At 38.7% G+C, this 19,413-nt stretch overlaps 1 protein-coding gene across 6 annotated transcripts in view; it reads left to right on the forward strand.

Moving 5' to 3' along the window:
• LOC128646040 (IST1 homolog) overlaps window positions 1-19,413 on the forward strand; it is a 247,831-nt gene that overhangs the window by 202,480 nt on the left and 25,938 nt on the right. For all 6 annotated transcript variants that reach the window (XM_053699451.1, XM_053699455.1, XM_053699453.1 and 3 more), the window contains 3 exons: window positions 1,997-2,161; window positions 9,020-9,130; window positions 17,786-17,822. In XM_053699451.1, the coding sequence (XP_053555426.1) occupies window positions 1,997-2,161; window positions 9,020-9,130; window positions 17,786-17,822 (313 nt within the window). The remainder of the gene's footprint in view (window positions 1-1,996; window positions 2,162-9,019; window positions 9,131-17,785; window positions 17,823-19,413) is intronic.

A 19,413-nucleotide genomic window follows, 5' to 3' on the forward strand; every position in this document is an offset into this window, starting at 1 on the left:
TTTTATAGTTAGGTTTTTTATGTTGGGGGGTTGGGTGTTGTACTGTTAGGGGGTGATTTGTATTTTGTATGTAAAAGAGCTGTTAATCTTAGGGCAATGCCCCACAAAAGGCCCTTCTAAGGACTATTGGTAGTTTAGTGATAGATTGGGGAGTGTTTTTAGTTTGGGTTGGCTTTTTTGTTTTTATAGGGATATTAGATTAAGTTTATTTTTTTTATTTTGCATAATTGCGTTAATTATTTTTGTAATCTTACATTTTTTTTATTTTTTTGTAATTTTAGACTTTGTTATTTTTTGTAATGTTTTTTTTTAGTAGTGTTATGATTTTTTAATTTGGTAATTTAGTTTTTTTATTTTTGGTATATATATTTTTTTTAAATAGTAATGTTAGGTTTATTTATAGTTTAAGCATAGGTTTTTTTATTTAACAGGTAAGTTTGTATTTATTTTAAGGTAGTTATATTGTAACTTTAATTTAAAGTTAGCGGGAGTTAGGTTTAGGGGTTAATAGTTTAATTTAGGTAGTCGCAAAGGAGGTGTTTGAGAGTTTAGGGGTTAATAGGTTTAGTTGAGTATTTGCCATGTGGGTGTTTTAGCGGTTTAGGGGTTAATAGGTTTAGTTTAGTATTTGCGATGCGGGGGAATGGTGGATTAGGGGTTAATAGTTTTATTTAGTTGTTAGCGATGCGCAGGGCTGTCAGATTAGGGGTTAATACTTTAATTTAGTGTTGGCGATGTGGGTGGGCAGCGGATTATGGGTTAATAGGTTTATTATAGTATTTGTGATGTGGGGGGATGGAGGTTTAGGGGTTAATAGGTAGTTTATAGGTGTTAGTGTACTTTGTAACATTTTTGTTATGAGTTTTGGGAAACATGTTTGTTTCACAAAATGTATAACTACTGGTCTTTGATAGCGGAATGGATCAAGGCGGTATAAACTATAACGCTAGCGCAATAGCCGTACCGCACAACCTGTAATAAAGGTGAGCTGAATATTCCACACTCAAAAGCCATTTTATGAGTACGGAATGGATCGTTAGTTAGCTAGTGGTATAGCCGTACCGCTGCGGGTGAGCTGACTATTCCGCTTGCAAAGGCCAATTTTTCATACCGCACAACTTGTAATCTAGGTGTATGTGATCAAATCTTTTTTTTTTTTTTTTTTTTTACAACAGGGGCTATGGGGCCAATTTATGAAAGTGCGAGCGGACATGATACGATGTAGTGTATCATGTCCGCCGCACATCGATAAAGCCAACAGCATATGCTGTCGGCATTTATCATTGCACAAGCAGTTCTTGTGAACTGCTTGTGCAATGCCGCCCCCCTGCAGATTTGCGGCCAATCGGCCACTAGCAGGGGATGTCAATCAGCCCGATCGTATAGGATCGGACGGATTGATGTCCGCAGCCTCAGAGCAGGCGGACCAGTTATGGAGCAGCGGTCTTATCATTCGGAGCTTGATAATACGGCCCCTATGTCTGGAAACAGGCAACTGTAAATAGAGTTGGCTAAAGGATAATCCCACAAGATAGTTGCACGGCTTACGATGAGTCACTACTGACTATGTTACTATGTATGTTATTGCTTTTTGCTCCCTTCCAACATCAAACTCAAATTAAGATTGTACTATTTCTGCATCCTGTATTCAACTGTAAAAAGTACAAAAAAAATAATTCTGTTTAATCAAAAGAAAGGAGCAGAATATTGCTGTGCTAAAGGAAATTTAAAGTATCAACATTTTACTTGTGTTGTGTGTATTTTTATGGTATACATTGGTTCAATCTTCTAATAACCTTTGCAGTCTCACCAGTTCTATTTTTTATACAATGGAGTCCATTCACTAAAAATTGAGAAATGAGTGACTTTTATTGAATCAGTTGCGTATTTACTATTGTTGTTTTTTTTTATACTAATTTTATATATATATATATTTGTCTGCTATTTTATACATTTGTTGAGGGTTCTAACCGCTGTTTCTTTTCTCTCTCTCCAGGATGGAGCTCACTCTGGTTTCCCGATGGATCCCCCCAATAGTACATTTATAAAAGATGACAAGAAGGGGGGGAATAACAACAGAGGAGGAGGCCAAGGAAATGGGGGAGCTGGAGGTGGAGAATTCAGAAATACTTTACTGTCCTCCCCACACCACACAAAAAGGGTGAGAAAGAGTCACAAAGTGCAAAACACTACTTTATGTTAAAATAAGTTTTTATTTCGTTCCATAAGACATACATAGATAGCATTTTTAACAGTCCCAGTATTTTCCTTCACATCCTTTACATAGTTAATTTTAATAACATATTAAGTCATCACAGTGGTTGTACGAGCTTAAACAGTTTTCAATCGTTTCTTAGATCATTGTCTATGAGTTTCGGTTTATTATATCTTGTCTGTAAGAAGATCCCATATCTATTGCATAAACCATATGTATTTATCCTTCACAACCATCTAGCATGAAAGTGTTGTACTAAGTAAATGGGAGTAAATCATTTTTTGTATGATCGAGATTGTGCCTTAGGAATAATTTCAAACATTATCAATATAACTGTACTCAACAAATAAACTTATTAAACTAGTTAAACTAATCTGTGTGGTCTTTTTTTTTTTATTCTGCAGTGTCTTATAGATGGCTTCTGTCGGGTCTCTTAGCTAGCAACAAGGTTGCCTTGTTATCTTATTCAATGCGTCAGCCTGTCTGCCCTATACTCATGAACCAGGACCCTCCTCTTTATCTTTGTTCCTTTTCACTTATTTAGTGAGTCTCTGTTTAGAATCCAATAATACCAGATTTTCTGGAATTGATCCGAGATACCCTGGATCCGTGATGCTCCTTTTGTCATAGTATATATGTCTTGAATCTTGTCTGTCACCTCCTTCCAAACGGTTTCCCCCACCTTCCAACGCCTCGCTATACAGACTCTAGTTGCTGTGCATAGTATTTTTTTTTATTTTTGTGGGAATCCCCGGTTCAGAAGCGCCTGGGATATGGTCAGGGAAATAGTTTCTTCAAGTAGTTGGCCTAATAAACCGTTTAATTTGTTCCACGTGTCTCTTATTATAACACAGTCCCACCACATATGACTATAGGAGCCCCGTTCCCCACAACCTCTATAGCATAGTTTGGATTTGTTAGTTGAGAAATGGGATGTACTTATAGGTGTCAGATACCATCTGAATAGCATTTTAATGGTGTTTTCCCTAAGATCGGCACTAATCAGACTTTTACATGAATCATGAAGAATTTGATTCCATTCCTCCTTTGGGAGGGTATACCCCAAATCTACTTCCCATTTTATAACTATGCTGGATTTGGCTTTATATTTGCTTTCTTGAATATCTATATATAATTTAGTGATCATGTGTTTTTCCCTGTCAAGTGATTTGCATATATTTTCCAGATTTGTTCTTGGCTGTTGTTCATGGTGCATGATATATCTGTTCAGGGCAGAGGAAATTTGTAAATAGACATACCAATGCAATTTATCTGGTTGCAGGTTGTCCTGCAATTGATTAAACGTTAATATGTAACCTTAAAACATAAAGTCTGCCACTCTGTACAGTCCCTTGTTTGACCATTTACCTAACTGTCTCTGGGTCTCTTTTGGCAGGAGATACCTTAGGGGTCTAACCCATGTGTTTGTAGGCATGAGATCTTGGGTTCTGGTGGCTGATTTCCATAAAAGCATTGTGTTAAGGATGGTAGGGATTCTGCATGTTTCGTGTCTGGTCCTCCCTCCCGGATCCCACAAAATACAGTCTGAGTTTTCCTGTCCGTATAGGTCTTTCTCTGTTTTTGTCTAGACCACACAGTGTGATTGTTTACTTAGAAGGGCGGCTTGAGCAATCCTTGAAGCCTGGTAATAATCTGCTAAATTTGGTAGACCTAAGCCTCCCAACTGTCTGTGTTGGGCTAGAACATGTGAGGCTATTCTCGCATTCCTATCTCCCCTCAAAAAGGAGTGGAGATCGGACTGTAGTTTTTGCAGTTCTAGAGGGGGGGGGGGTATTTTAATCGGTAAGGCTCTGAAAAGGTATAAGATCCTGGGAAATATATTCATTTTGATAGTTGAAAGACGGCCATACCATGAGAAGTTGCCCTTCTTCCATTTCTTTATATCTCTTCTGATAGTTTTATATAGTGGGGTATAATTTAGTTTATATAGCTTATCATTTGAGTCTGATATCTTAGTTCCTACATAGGGGAGGGAGTGTTTGGCCCATGTGATATCAAAATTAGTCTCTATCAGTTTTTTTGTATGGGAGGGAATTGATAGTGGTAAAGCTTCACACTAATCTAGAGCAATCCTTGAAGCCTGGTAATAATCTGCTAAATTTGGTAGACCTACCCCTCTCAACTGTCTGTGTTGGGCTAGAACATGTGAGGCTATTCTCGCATTCCTATCTCCCCTCAAAAAGGAGTGGAGATCGGACTGTAGTTTTTGCAGTTCTAGAGGGGGGGGGGGTATTTTAATCGGTAAGGCTCTGAAAAGGTATAAGATCCTGGGAAATATATTCATTTTGATAGTTGAAAGACGGCCATACCATGAGAAGTTGCCCTTCTTCCATTTCTTTATATCTCTTCTGATAGTCATATTTTCTTCCATAGTATTTTCATTGTCCTCCAATGCAGATACTCTTGTACCTAAATCTAGTATGTCGTGTCTTACCTCTGCGAGACTGTTGGTGACTGTGGATTGAAAGAAATCCATTTATCCCACATTTTTTCAAAGTTCTTATTTATATCTTGTTTTGAAACTAAGGCCTTGATATCCGCTCTTGTGACTGGGGTTAGATCTGCAGAGCAGGCCTGTGTATCAGAGTCTACGTCTAGTTCCTCCCCTTGTTCTGCTTCTGGGGGTTCTGCTGTTTTCTCCCCTTTAGATGTTTTGAAAAACAAACTAGCTGCTGCAGATCGTCCTGTTGAGGGAGTTTTGTTTATTTTTCTGGCTGCCATTGTCTCTGACAATATATAGAACTGTAACAAGGTTGATTGTTTCGGGGTTGTTTGGATTTTCCCAACAATACTATCTTTAGGTTGCAGATAATGAGGTACTGAAAAATGGCCTTTTAATGTATTAGGTATGTTTTACCATATCTTTAGACAATGTATAAAGTTCTATTCCTCATATAAGGGATCTGTTTTATATAGTGATTCTTGTTCAGCCTGGAGCCCCTTCTGCTTGGTCTGCTCATCTGCCTAGCAGAATGTTTCTATTCTGCCGGTGTCCAGAGCTTTATATTCTAAAACAAGGACATGTCTCAAATGCAACTCATTGTAAGATGCTCAATCTGCAATATATAGAGAGGCTATATGATTAAGTAGGACGTGAGTTGGTATCGTTATTATTATGTTGCCGGTAGCTGTGTAGGGGGTACCCGTTTACCATTAAGGATGTGTTATGGAGTCACATTATGGAGAGTCTCTTATTATGCTTCAAGTGCACTGTCGCCATACCTCGGTGGAGATTGCGATGTCTTTCTCCGTTTTATCACAGTTGCTACTTCTGTGTTGCTCCACGTGGGTTACTAAGATGGCGCTTCCTCCAACTGCACCCGGAGCTTCCTCCCGGCTGTTTCACATATTCCTACTCGTAGTCGGTTTCTATTTATCACATCGTTTCCTCCCTGTTAACTGGTGTATATTCCGGAACCGATTTGTGTCTGCTCAATTTGCAGCTGCCGGTTTAATATCCCTTTGCCTTATTCCTTGCACAGAGCGGTAAAATTATGCGACCATCTCCATTCTCAGTCAGGCTCCGCCCCCCAAAACACTACTTTAAAGGGACATTCCAGTCAAAATTTAAATGCACATAAATTAATTACATCTTTGATTAGATATAATATACACGTATTGGCAAATATGCTTCTAGTAAAAGTTATCATTGTTTTTGTGTTAACATTTTGCTCTGCACATGCATGTGAAGCATAGCTAGATATTATAAATGCACCAGCATTTTAAATACTGCAGCTGCTCAGAGCACCAGTGGTGCTTGTATCATGTCAGCAATTAACAAATTAGTTATTACCAGATGGTACTCTCTGAGCAAGTGCTGGTGCAAGGTACATACTTAAAGGGACATTAAACACTTTGAGATGGTAATATAAAATGATAAATTGTATATAATAAAACAACTCTGCAATATACTTTCATTATTTATTTTTTCCTATTTGCCTGTAATTCCATTCTGAAATTGTGAGCTTTTCAGTTCCTGTTAGAAATGGAAGTGCAGAACACTGTTAAATCCAGCACAACCATTGGCTGCACACTCTAGTGACCTATGTATAACTGTCCCTAATTGGCCACAGCAGAGAAGGTAACACAAGTTACAACATGGCAGCTCCCAGTGTTTTATAGACACTAAAACTTTACACTTATTTTGTCACTTTTTAAACAACTAATGAAACTTTAAAAAATACATCTACATGTTAGTCATGGACTAATCTTTTCTTTGAATACATCATTCTATCTAGCATGTATTTAGTGTTTAATGTCCCTTTAAAGGGACACTGAACCCAAATTTTTTCTTTCGTGATTCAGATAGAGCAGACATTTTAAGCAACTTTCTAATTTACTTCTATTATCAAATTTTCTTCATTCTCTTGGTATCTTTATTTGAAATGGAAGAATGTAAGTTTAGATGCCGGCCCATTTTTGGTGAACAACCTGGGTTGTCCTTGCTGATTGGTGGATAAATTCATCCACCAATAAAAAAGTGCTGTCCAGAGTTCTGAACCTAAAAAAAGCTTAGATGCCTTCTTTTTCAAATAAAGAGAGCAAGAGAACGAAGAAAAATTGATAATAGGAGTAAATTAGAAAGTTGCTTAAAATTTCATGCTCTATCTGAATCACGAAAGGACAAAATTGAGTTCAGTGTCCCTTTAAAATACACTTTTGAAAAATGCTTTTATTCAAAGTTGAAATGCATTCATGTGGATTCCAATTTTAGCTGTAGTGTCCCTTTAAGTATTGCTCTAGGTATTAGTTCAGAGTGTACATGACAACCTAAATTTGGAGAAAATTAACTTGGTACAAACTGGAGGTTCAAAGGACAAGTTGGACAGTGGAAGAATAGGCCAATTTAGAAGCTAAGAGTGAAAAAGGCTAGAGAAACCAGCTGGAGAATGAATGGAAGAGGAATGGGCTGATGAACAAACATCAATTTCAACCCCTTAATGACCAGCATCGTACCCTGTACGACGCTGGTCGTTATGCCCTGGGCTTCTCTCTGCCGCAATCTCACTCAAAAGAGAGAGATCGCGCTATTTCTGCATGCCCCATGAGTGGGGCACTGCAGAAATAGATATGCAGAGTTGTCGATGCAGAGAGGGCCACTCTGCGGCCCTCTCTGCATTGCACAGCGATGGTGCCGATCGTTGGTGGGTGGGAGCAGCTACAGGGAGGCGGGTGGGCGGCCTATCGCTGAACTAGTACCGGTTGCTGTGCCAGGAAGGGGGGCGGGAGCGCGGGGCGGGAGGGCGCACGCACGTGACCGATCACCAGTCTAGCAGTCCCAAGTACTGCCTAAGGGAGAGGTTGAGGGAGAGGGAGGGGGAAATAATTGATTTAAAATCAAACTGGGAGGGGGAGGGGGGAGGATATTGAGGGGGCAGCTACATTATGGAAAATTTAGGTACAAAAATAAAAATAATAAAAATGAGTACATTTTTAAGAAACTGGGTACTGGCAGACAGCTGCCAGTACCTAAGATGGCCACAAAAAGGAAGAGGAGGATTTTAAGAGAGCTGTTTGGGGGGGATCTAGCGGGGTTTTTTTTTAAAAAAAAAAAGACTTTTATTTTAGTACTGGCAGACTTTCTGCCAGTACTTAAGTTGGTGGTGACAATTGTGGGATGGGGGAGGGAAGAGAGCTGTTTGAGAGGGGTCAGGGAGGGATCAGGTGGTGGGATGTGTCAGGTGGGAGGCTGATCTCTACACTAAAGTTAAAATTAACCCTACAAGCTACTTAATTAACCCCTTAACTGCTGGGCATAATACAAGTGTGGTGCGTAGCAGCATTTAGCGGCCTTCTAATTACCAGAAAGCAATGCCAAAGCCATATATATCTGCTATTTCTGAACAAAAGGGATCCCAGAGAAGCATTTACAACCATTTGTGCCATGATTGCACTAACTGTTTGTAAATAATTTCAGTGAGAAACCTAAAATTGTGAAAAAGTGAACGATTTGTTTTATTTGATCGCATTTGGCGGTAAAATGGTGGCATGAAATATACAAAAATGGGCCTAGATCAATACTTTGGGTTGTCTGTGACTGAATGCCCATCCCCCCCCTTTCTCCTATCCCTTTTACCTTAGCGCCTTGAGACCCTCACGGGTGATTAGTTTGCGCTCTATAAGTAGCCAATAGATAGACACTAAAATTAACCCTATAAGCTCCCTACAAGCTCCCAAATTAACCCCTTTACTCCTGGGCATAATACACGTGTGGTGATCAGCGGCATTTAGCAGCCTTCTAATTACCAAAAAGCAACACCAAATCCATATATGTCTGCTATTTCTGAACAAAGGGGATCCCAGAGAAGCATTTACAACCATTTGTGCCATAATTGCACAAGCTGTTTGTAAATAATTTCAGTGAGAAACCTAAAGTTTGTGAAAAAGTTGGTGAAAAAGTGAACAATTTTTTTTTATTTGATCGCATTTGGCGGTGAAATGGTGGTATGAAATATACCAAAATGGGCCTAGATCAATACTTTGGGTTGCCTACTAAAAAAAATATATACATGTCAGGGATTCCTGACAGATATCAGTGTTCCAATGTAACTATTGGCGAGGAAAACGGTATATAATATGTGTGGGTACAGTAAATGAGTAAGAGGAAAATTACAACTAAACAGAAACACAGCAGAAATGTAAAAATAGCCCTGGTCCTTAAGGGAATTTTTTTTAAAAATGGCTTTGTCCTTAAGGGGTTAAATACTATAGGAGAGAGATGCTATAAAGCTGTTATGGTAGGTATGCATTTTGATTTTTTATTTCCATTGTTTTTTATTACAGGAAGACTTTGGTTGCAACATTGGAATTTATGAACCTTGTACATTCCTACAACCACCTGAGGGGGGTAAACATGCTTCTGAGATCCCAAGAATCCCTCCAGCCTATGAGTCAGTAAGTAATTTTTTTGTTACTGCAACCTACTTAAGTTAAGTATTCTTAACTTTGTATTGGAATTTAGTGTTCTGAGTTGGGCCTATGTTCAAACTTGCTGTTTCTGTGATCTTCAATTTGAACTACTAACTGTTCTTTTGCTTATCATTCAGTAAAGCTTTAAAAAGACTTTTGTTGTTCAGTGTATCTGTCCCACACACCTTAACCTCCTCACAGAATAACTCAGCCAAAAAGATGGAATAGTCTAAGCTTTAGCACAGCAAGTAAATGTAGTAACTCAATCTGTGCGTGCCTTACAAAAGAATCAGAAAATATTGAAACAGCAACTCCAAAGACCCCTGCAGGGTCCTACCCCTCCGGCACCAGTATCTAGTTCATTTGTATCAGAATCTGCTGTTAAAGTGAATGTAAACTTTGAGGAATGTGTGCCCAGTTTTTAAAAATCCTATTAAAAACAGGGGCACTTTCATTCCTCAAAGTTTACATTTTAGCCATTTTGTTAAAATACTTACCTTTTCTTCTTGCAAAGCCAGAGCAGCGCTTCCCCCGTCCGTCGCTCGTCTCTTCATAGGTCAGAAATGAAGACTCCGGGTTCCTCCAATCACAGCATGGCCTCAGGCAATGTTTGCTCTGGGGGGGAAGTTGTGATTGAAGGAAGCCGGATTTGTCATTGCTGACGTAAGAAGAGACAAGCGACGGGCAGGGGAAGCGCTGCTCTGGCTTTGCAAGAAGAAAAGGTATTTTAACAAAACGGCTAAAATGTAAACTTTGATGAATGAAAGTGCCCCTGTGTTTAATAGGATTTTTAAAAACCGGGCACACATTCCTCAAAGTTTACATTCACTTTAAAGTGAATGTAAAGTGAACACGACTGCCTCATGGCATTGTATAGACTTTTAAAAATGGGCCTGAGTTTAATTTATGACATTTTTGATATTTATTTATTTTCTTAAATTTTTACCTTTTTACTGCTCCGCCGATAAGCGCAGCTCTTCCACCCGCCATATTGTCTAATTGATTGACAGATGACGATTCTTAAAACAACTTATCCTTGTTTCCCCCCGGGCCGTGATGTTTATGCAAAGGGGGGGGAAATAAGGATTACAAGTTATTTCACTTTTCTCTGGCGAACCACAGTTATGGGCTCACCAACTCCTAGTCAACCACAGCCCTATCCTTGAGTCTTGGGATCAATTCTTGAATAGCCTTGAGTCACAATATGAAGACCCCTACAAGACCTCCACTGCACAAGCTAAGATTACGTTCCCTTAAACAGGAGAGAAGAGATGTGAAATAATATATAATAGAGTTTTGTCCCCTTGCCACATTAATCACCTGGAATGAAGCTGCCTTCTTGGATCAATTCAGGTTGGGGCTGTCTGATACCCAGAAAGATAAATTGGCACAAGTAGGGGTCCTAAAACACTACAATATTTCCTGGACATGCAATTAGCCCAAAGACTTAAGATTCCTAGTCTCACTAAAGAAAAGCCATTTTACATACAGCTTATGGATGGATCTCATAAAAGAGATTCACCAGTGTTTCCTTTAGTGCTTGGCTTCCCCTGGTTACGTAGGCATAATCCGCTTATTGACTGGGAAACTGGAATTGTGCACTTTAAGTCCTAGTTTTGTCTTCATCACTGCCTAAAGTCCCACATTTATGCTACCCTCTAATCCGAAACTCCAGTTAAACCTCTTGTTCAAATACCAGAATAGAGCTGATTGCCCAATTGATCTCCTTCCTGGGGCTCCAATTCCCTTTGGCCGCATCTATCCACTATCAGAACCAGTGTTAAAAGTGTTAAAAGAATATATTGAAGAAAATTTACAAAAAGGGTTTATTAAACCATCAATGTCGCCTCCTGTGCTGGTATATTCTTTGTAAGCAAAAAATATAGATTACATGCCATCACTATAAAGAATAAATACCCACTAACACTTATTCGTGAACTGATGGATCAACTCAGATGAGCAGTAAAATGTATTTAAGAGGTGCCTACAACTTGTGAGGGTACACAAAGGAGAAGGAAAACTGCCTTTCGTTCCTGTTATGGGCACTGTGAGTACACTCTAATGCCCTTGGGTCTGTGCAACATCCCTGCAACCTGCCAGAGATTTGTAAATTATATTTTTCATGATATCCTAGCACCTGGAGAAATTCATATGGATTCTAAGAAAATTGAAGCTATAATAAACTGGCCCCCTCCTGACAGTAAGAAAGCTATTCAACGCATTGTGGGTTTCACACATTTTTACAGAACATTTATAAGAGACTTTTCCTATATAATCCAACCTATCACAGCCCTCATTAAAAAATACAAACCAAATTTCTCTGGTCTGATAAAGCACAACAAGCCTTTGATGACCTAAAACAACTTTCCACTTCCTCATCCATCCAGATTTTACCTGAACCAAGGAAGCTTCTCTATGTTGACATTGATGCTTCTGAGACTGCAATTGGAGCAGTATTATCCCAAAGAGCAGGTGATAAGGACTATCTCCACCCTGCAGCCTTTTTGTCTGGAGTTCTCTCCCCAGCAGAAAGAATGATGTGGTGGATAGAGAATTACTTCCATAAAAACAACCTTTGAGGGGTGGGGACATTTGCTTGAAGGGGCTGATCATCCCATTACTGTTTTCATTGACCACAGGAACCTAGAATACCTATGGTTTACTCTTCTTCAGCTGCTTTCATTTCTTCATCACATATTGACCTGGAGCAAAGAATGGTAAAATGTATGCCCTATCCCATATAGGTAAAAATGTGAAAGAAGACTTAGAGCATACTACTATCCTACTACCGGGACACTTCCTTGCTAATAAAGCTTCCATATGGGGCACTATTTGTAAAAATATTTCAACTTTAGAGAATGCCTCCAGTTCCACAGTGAATATCCAGATATTGTAGTTGTAGTGCCATCCTCCGTAGTGCCTGAGGTCCTTGATTAATTCCATGACACCCCTCTGGGAGGACATGGGTAAATCCATAGGACTCAAGAGTTAATCGACAATTCTGGTGGCCTGGCATGCAAAAATATATTAAATCTTATGTACAGTCTTGTCCTGTGTGTATAGTCAATGAAGACCGCCTTTTAGGTTTGTTACAACAACTTCCTGTACCAAACAGACCGTGGGCTGAACTTTTTAGTCGATTTACCTCCTGCTCAAAGTTATACTTTAGTTTTAGTGGTAGTAGATAGATTTTATAAAATGGCCCATTTTGTTGCCACCAAGGGTGTACCTGATGCTGATTACAAAGCTACCATCATAAAGGGGTTTTCCAGCTGCATGGTTTACCGGAGACCACAGTGTCTAATATAGGTCCTTTTTGCATGGTACTGCACATTCAGCAGGCATTATTTACCACTTTCCTTCCCGAAATGGATGGCCAAACTAAACACACAAATCAAACATTGGAGCAATACCTGAATTTTCTTATAATAATCAAGTTCATAGATCTACATCCATGTCCCATTTTCTGTGTACCTATGGGTATCACCCAACTATGTAACCTGGATCACCTATTTAAAGTTCAGTCCTTGCTGCTGATCAACGCCTACAGGAGGCTCACAATACTTTCTCTTTGATTAAGAAATTATTAAAGGAGGCCCAACAACAATTTTATTATTATTATTATACTTTATTTATGAAGCGCCAACATATTCTGCAGCGCTGTCCATGGATATAAGCATTATGCTGACAAGAAAATACATCCTACTCCTACTTATTATCCACTGACTATATTCAACTTACTTTCCCTTCCAAGAAATTAGGTCCCGCTTCATTGGACCTTTTACTATAGAGAAATAATCTCTCCAGTTGCAATTCATCTTCAGTATCCACCCTCTTATCGCACCCATACAGTTTTTCATCTTTCCCTTTTCATCTTGTAAGCCACCTACGCCAAGGTTTGTCATGGTAGATGGATCAGAAGAATATGAGGTTGAAGAAATTTTATATGCAGAGAGAGACTGAAATACCTCATCCATTGGAAGGCATCTGAAGTGCATGCTCCTGCACGTATCAGTAACTTTAAAAAGAAGCATCCCAGGCATCCAGTTTTCAGTTGTTTCCGGAGGTTACGTCTATGGAGGGGGTACTGTCAGGGCTTGAGTCTCAGGACACTGAGACTCAACTCCTACAGCTGCTGAAGCTCTCTTAAAGGGGCCATGTCCTAATTCCCACAACTCACACCTGGAGGCTATTGGAGAGGGAGTTCCTATAAAAGGTCACTTAGCCCACCACTCTGGGCTGCGTTATTGCTTTACTTACCTTGTTCTTGGAGTTTAACTTACTTAAAGCATACTTACCCAATACCTGTGTATGCTTACCTTGTTCCTAGAGCTGGTCCTGCTGTACCTACCTGGTATCCTGTGACAGTCTCATAAACAGTTCCCACTGGGTATCATGTGCCTGCTGAGTATCCTGTGTCTGCTATACCAGTGAAAGCTTTCCTCTAACCAGCTGTACCTGCTCACCCTCTCCTGCACAAATCAAGCATCAGAATCCACTGGACTTTGTTACTGCAACCTACTTAAAAGGACATGAAACACAAAAAAATTGTTTTATGATTCAGATAGGGAATACAATTTTAAACAACTTTCCAATTTACTTCTATTATTTAAATTGCTTCCTTCTCTTGTTATTCTTTGCTTAAAGGTTTATCTAGGCAAGCTCAGGAGCAGCAGAGAACCTAGGTTCTAGCTGCTGATTGGTGGCTGCAGATATATATCGATTGTGATTGGCTCACCCATGTGTTAAGTTAGAAACCATTAGTACATTGCTGCCCCTTCAACAAATGATATCAAGAGAATGAAACAGATTAGATAATAGAAGTAAATTAGAAAGCTGTTCAAAATTGTATTCTCTATCTAAATCATGAAAGAAAAAATTTGGGTTTCATGTCCCTTTAAGTGTTCGAACTTTGTATTAGACTTTAGTGTTCTGCATTGGGCCTATTTCAGACATGGGCCTCTAGTTATCAAGCCGTCAACCGCAAATACGCTGGAATTCCGCAGCGTATTTGTGGCGAGGCTGATTCGCCATAGTTATCAAAGGCTAGAGACCGGCAAAAGTAGAATCTAGTGACGTAAGCTACGATCCGCCGGTCTCAGTCCGACACAGATCGATTCTTACGTCACTACAATCTGACTACTTTTGCTAGTTATCAAATAACTAGCAGGTACACTCGGCACTATTCCGGCCCAGCGTACCTGGTTTTCAATCCGCCACCTCCAGGGATCAATGGGAGTCTGACAGCAGTGAAAGCTCATGTTCTCTGCTGCCCGATATCCCATTGATTTCTATGGGAGATGTCTGCACCTAACACGTACCCCGAGTCTAAACACCCCTAATCTGCCCCCCTACACCGCCACCACTTAAATAAAATTATTACCCCCTAAACCGCCGCTCCTGGACCCCGCCGCAACTATAATAAATATATTAACCTCTAAACCGCCGCTCCCGGACCCCGCCGCCACCTACATTATACCTATTAACCCCTAATCTGCCGCCCCCTATACCGCCGCCACCTATATTTATATTAAAGTTATTAACCCCTATCCTGCCGATCCCGGACCCCGCCACAACTAAATAAATTGTTTAACCCATAAACCGCTGCTTCCAGACCCCGCCGCAACTAAATTAAATGTTTAACCCCTAAACCGCTGCTCCCAGACCCTGCCGGCACCTATATTAAACTTATTAACCCCTAAACCTAAGTCTAACACTAACACTAACACCCCCCTAACTTAAATATTATTTAAATAAATTTAAATACATATTACAATTATTAACTAAATTATTCCTATTTAAAACTAAATACTTACCTGTAAAATAAACCCTAAGATAGCTACAATATAACTAATAATTATATTGTAGCTATTTTAGGATTTATTTTTATTTTACAGGCAACTTTGTATTTATTTTAACTAGGTACAATAGCTATTAAATAGTTAATAACTATTTAATAGCTACCTAGTTAAAATAATTACAAAATTACCTGTAAAATAAAACCTAACCTAAGTTACAAATACACCTAACACTACACTATCATTAAATTAATTAAAAAAATTAACTACAATTACCTAAAATTAAATACAATTAAATAAACTAAACTATAGTACAAAAAACCCCATTAAATTACAGAAAATAAATAAAAATTACAAGAAGTTTAAACTAATTACACCTAATCTAAGCCCCCTAATAAAATAAAAAAATAATAAAATGCCCTACCCTATACTAAATTACAAAGTAATCAGCTCTTTTACCAGCCCTTAAAAGGGCTTTTTGCGGGGCATTGCCCCAAAGTAATCAGCTCTTTTACCTGTAAAAAAAAAATACAACCCCCCCAACATTACAACCCACCACCCACACACCCCTAATCTAAAACCCACCCAAACCCCCCTTAAAAAAACCTAACACTAACCCCCTGAAGATCACCCTACCTTGAGCGGTGTTCACCCAGCCGGGCCGAATTCTTCATCCAAGCGGGGCAGAAGAGGTACTCCATCCGGCCGAAGTCTTCATCCAAGCGGAGTCTTCTATCTTCAATCATCCGGAGCGGAGCGGAGTCATCTTCCATCCAGCCGACGCAGAGCCATCTTCTTACAACGACGTCCTAACACCGAATGCCTGGTCCTTTAAATGATGTCATCCAAGATGGCGTTCCTCGAATTCCGATTGGCTGATAGGATTCTATCAGCCAATCGGAATTAAGGTAGGAAAAATCCGATTGGCTGATGTAATCAGCCAATCGGATTGAAGTTCAATCCGATTGGCTGATTGGATCAGCCAATAGAATGCGAGGTCAATTCTATTGGCTGATCCAATCAGCCAATCGGATTGAACTTCAATCCGATTGGCTGATTAAATCAACCAATCAGATTTTTCCTACCTTAATTCCGATTGGCTGATAGAATCCTATCAGCCAATCGGAATTCGAGGGACGCCATCTTGGATGATGTCATTTAAAGGACCAGGCATTCGGTGTTAGGACGTCGTTGGAAGAAGATGGCTCTGCGTCGGCTGGATGGAAGATGGCTCCGCTCCGCATAATTGAAGATAGAAGACGCCGCTTGGATGAAGACTTCGGCTGGATGGAGGACCTCTTCTGCCCCGCTTGGATGAAGAATTCGGCCCGGCTGGGTGAACGCAGCTCAAGGTAGGGTGATCTTCAGGGGGTTAGTGTTAAGTTTTTTTAATTGGGGTTTGGTGGGTTTTAGAGTAGGGGTGTGTGGGTGGTGGGTTGTAATGTTGGGGGGGGTTGTATTTTTTTTACAGGTAAAAGAGCTGATTACTTTGGGGCAATGCCCCGCAAAAAGCCCTTTTAAGAGCTGGTAAAAGAGCTGATTACTTTGTAATTTAGTATAGGGTAGGGCATTTTATTATTTTGGGGGGCTTTTTTATTTTATTAGGGGGCTTAGATTAGGTATAATTAGTTTAAACTTCTTGTAATTTTTTTTATTTTCTGTAATTTAGTGTTTGTTTTTTTGTACTATAGTTTAGTTTATTTAATTGTATTTAATTTTAGGTAATTGTAGTTAATTTTTAAAATTAATTTAATGATAGTGTAGTGTTAGGTGTATTTGTAACTTAGGTTAGGTTTTATTTTACAGTTAATAACTATTTAATAGCTATTGTACCTAGTTAAAATAAATACAAAGTTGCCTGTAAAATAAATCTAAATCCTAAAATAGCTACAATATAATTATTAGTTATATTGTAGCTATATTAGGGTTTATTTTACAGGTAAGTATTTAGTTTTAAATAGGAATAATTTAGTTAATAATTGTAATATGTATTTAGATTTATTTAAATAATATTTAAGTTAGGGGCTGTTAGTGTTAGACTTAGGTTTAGGGGTTAATAAGTTTAATATAGGTGGCGGCGGGGTCCGGGAGAGGCGGTTTAGGGGTTAATAGGTATAATGTAGGTGGCGGCAGGGTCCGGGAGTGGCGGTTTAGGGGTTAATATATTTATTATAGTTGCGGCGGGGTCCAGGAGCGGCAGTTTAGGGGGTAATAACTTTATTTAGGTGCGGGGGGCTCCGGGAGCGGCGGTTTAGGGGGAAAACAGTATAGTTTAGTGTGGGTGCTTAGTGACAGGCTAGCAAGAAAGCTGCGAAGAAGCCGATGAGCAGCGAGATCGATGACTGTCAGTTAACAACAGTCCGCTGCTCATCGCTCCATACTTCGTGCGCGGCTTCTTGACAGCTTTCTTGATAACTTTGGCGAACATATTCAGGTCCACGGCGGCGATGGTAGGCGAGCTTAGGCAAGCGTATTGGGCCGGCGAATGCCGGTAAGTAGACGGCTTGATACATAGAGGCCTTGCTGTTTCTGTGATCTTCCATTGGAACTACCAGCATTTCTTTTGCTTATTATTCAGTAAAGCTTTAAAAAAACTTTTGTTGTTCAGTGTATATGTTCCTGCATTCTAAGTTCCACACACCCTAACCTACACATATATTTATATAATGTATTGGCTTTTTTAGATTAAACAGACCCAATTCGGCTAGCCTCTACTTATTAATGTTGCACCCATTTTCTGAACCCTATCTAGTTCTACAATGTTATGCAATGTTTTTCTTTATAAAGATGTTTTGCATTTACTATTTTAATGGACAGATCACATTAGCCTTTCCTCTTTCAGATTGATGACTTTAATGCAAATGCTGCACGAGAGTTTGGTAAGTGTATTTAAAGTAATTATGTAAAGCAAAATTAACTCAATAATGTTCTAACAACCTGATATTTTATTGTGTAAGTATTTTTACTGTATTCCAAATCAAATGTTGTGAACATGTTTTAAATTTGAGTTTGATTACCTATAAGCAACAGAATACTTGTTCATTTATAACATAAATTGATCTGCAACAATTCCAATCCATCACAATTTCCATGTGAATTGCCACTCAAAAAACTGTGATAAATGGTGATATTTCAAAAATATTATTAGAATTTTTTCTAAGGATATCTGGACTTTCCAATTTCAACATATATGACCATTTGACCATGTCTTATTTTGAATGTCAGATTTAAATTCTGCACCTAATTTTTTTTAAAGTTCTTGAGCAAAGTCAGTTCTAATAACAAATTATGGATAATAATCTCTCATTTTTATTATGATGACAATTTCACACATACATAAAAAAACACACTTTTTTGAAGGTATGGTCCTGCATGACTAATTACATTTGTAACAAACCCAAACACTTGCTGTTTGATAATTAAATTATATAGGTCCAGATTACAAGTGAAGTGCTATTTTTTTTATGTCTCTTAAGTTATTACTGCGCTCAATGTAAAAAATTTGGAACATTCGGATCCTACAAAAAAAAGTGTGTGAACTCACCAAGACTTCCCCCCTCCCTCACAATTAATATTGTTTTATATATATATATATATATATATATATATATATATATATATATATATATATATATACACACACACACACACATATTTATATGTATATAATCTATTCACTTTGGTTAATGAAAGCAAATTAAATCCAATAAAGGGTTGAATAGTTGTGAGAGAATCCTCCTCTGTTACAGAGTCTCACCCACTTAAGGTGAAATAGTCTTATTTCTGCTGAGGGGAGCTAAATAACCCCAGAGCAAGCCACACAGAAATGTAAGCATTTACTGTTACTGCCCATTACTAGAGGATCTCACTATTCCTCTAATCAGGCTGTGCTTTAGCTCCTTCCACGAGCAGCAGCAGTGTTTATTGAAGCATTTTTTTTTCTGTCCAGAGGAAACTTATTTCCTCCTGCAAAAATAATGCAGGAACTCCGTTCCCATGCGTTCCCGCTCGACTTGACCCCTGAGTCAGATTAGCGCTGGTACTTCAAGTTTAAAGTAAAATTTTGGTGCACAAATGAAAGATTTCAAGACTTTGAATATCTCTACCGCGCTAACTCCTTCTCTCCATAAACTTATATGTGGCGTGCTAAAGAAAGCATCTTCGATTTGTTGATTGCGAGCTAACCCGACACTGTGCTAGCTCAACTGCAATATAGCCGAAAGTGCGTTAGAAATATTTTAAATCCCTATGTTCCTGTATATCTATATGGATATATATATATATATATATATATAAATATATAGATATATATTGTATATACAGATATACAGTATATATAAAGAAATATATATTCAAAAATATATATATATTTTTTCCGAAATGTAGAACGTAGGATTGTAAAGTATTTCTGTAAAAAAACACAATTATTTAAAAATGATATTGCATATATCAAGATATTTGACTGGGAAG

The sequence above is a fragment of the Bombina bombina genome, chromosome 1 (assembly GCF_027579735.1).
Source record: "Bombina bombina isolate aBomBom1 chromosome 1, aBomBom1.pri, whole genome shotgun sequence".
Lineage (NCBI taxonomy): Eukaryota > Metazoa > Chordata > Amphibia > Anura > Bombinatoridae > Bombina > Bombina bombina.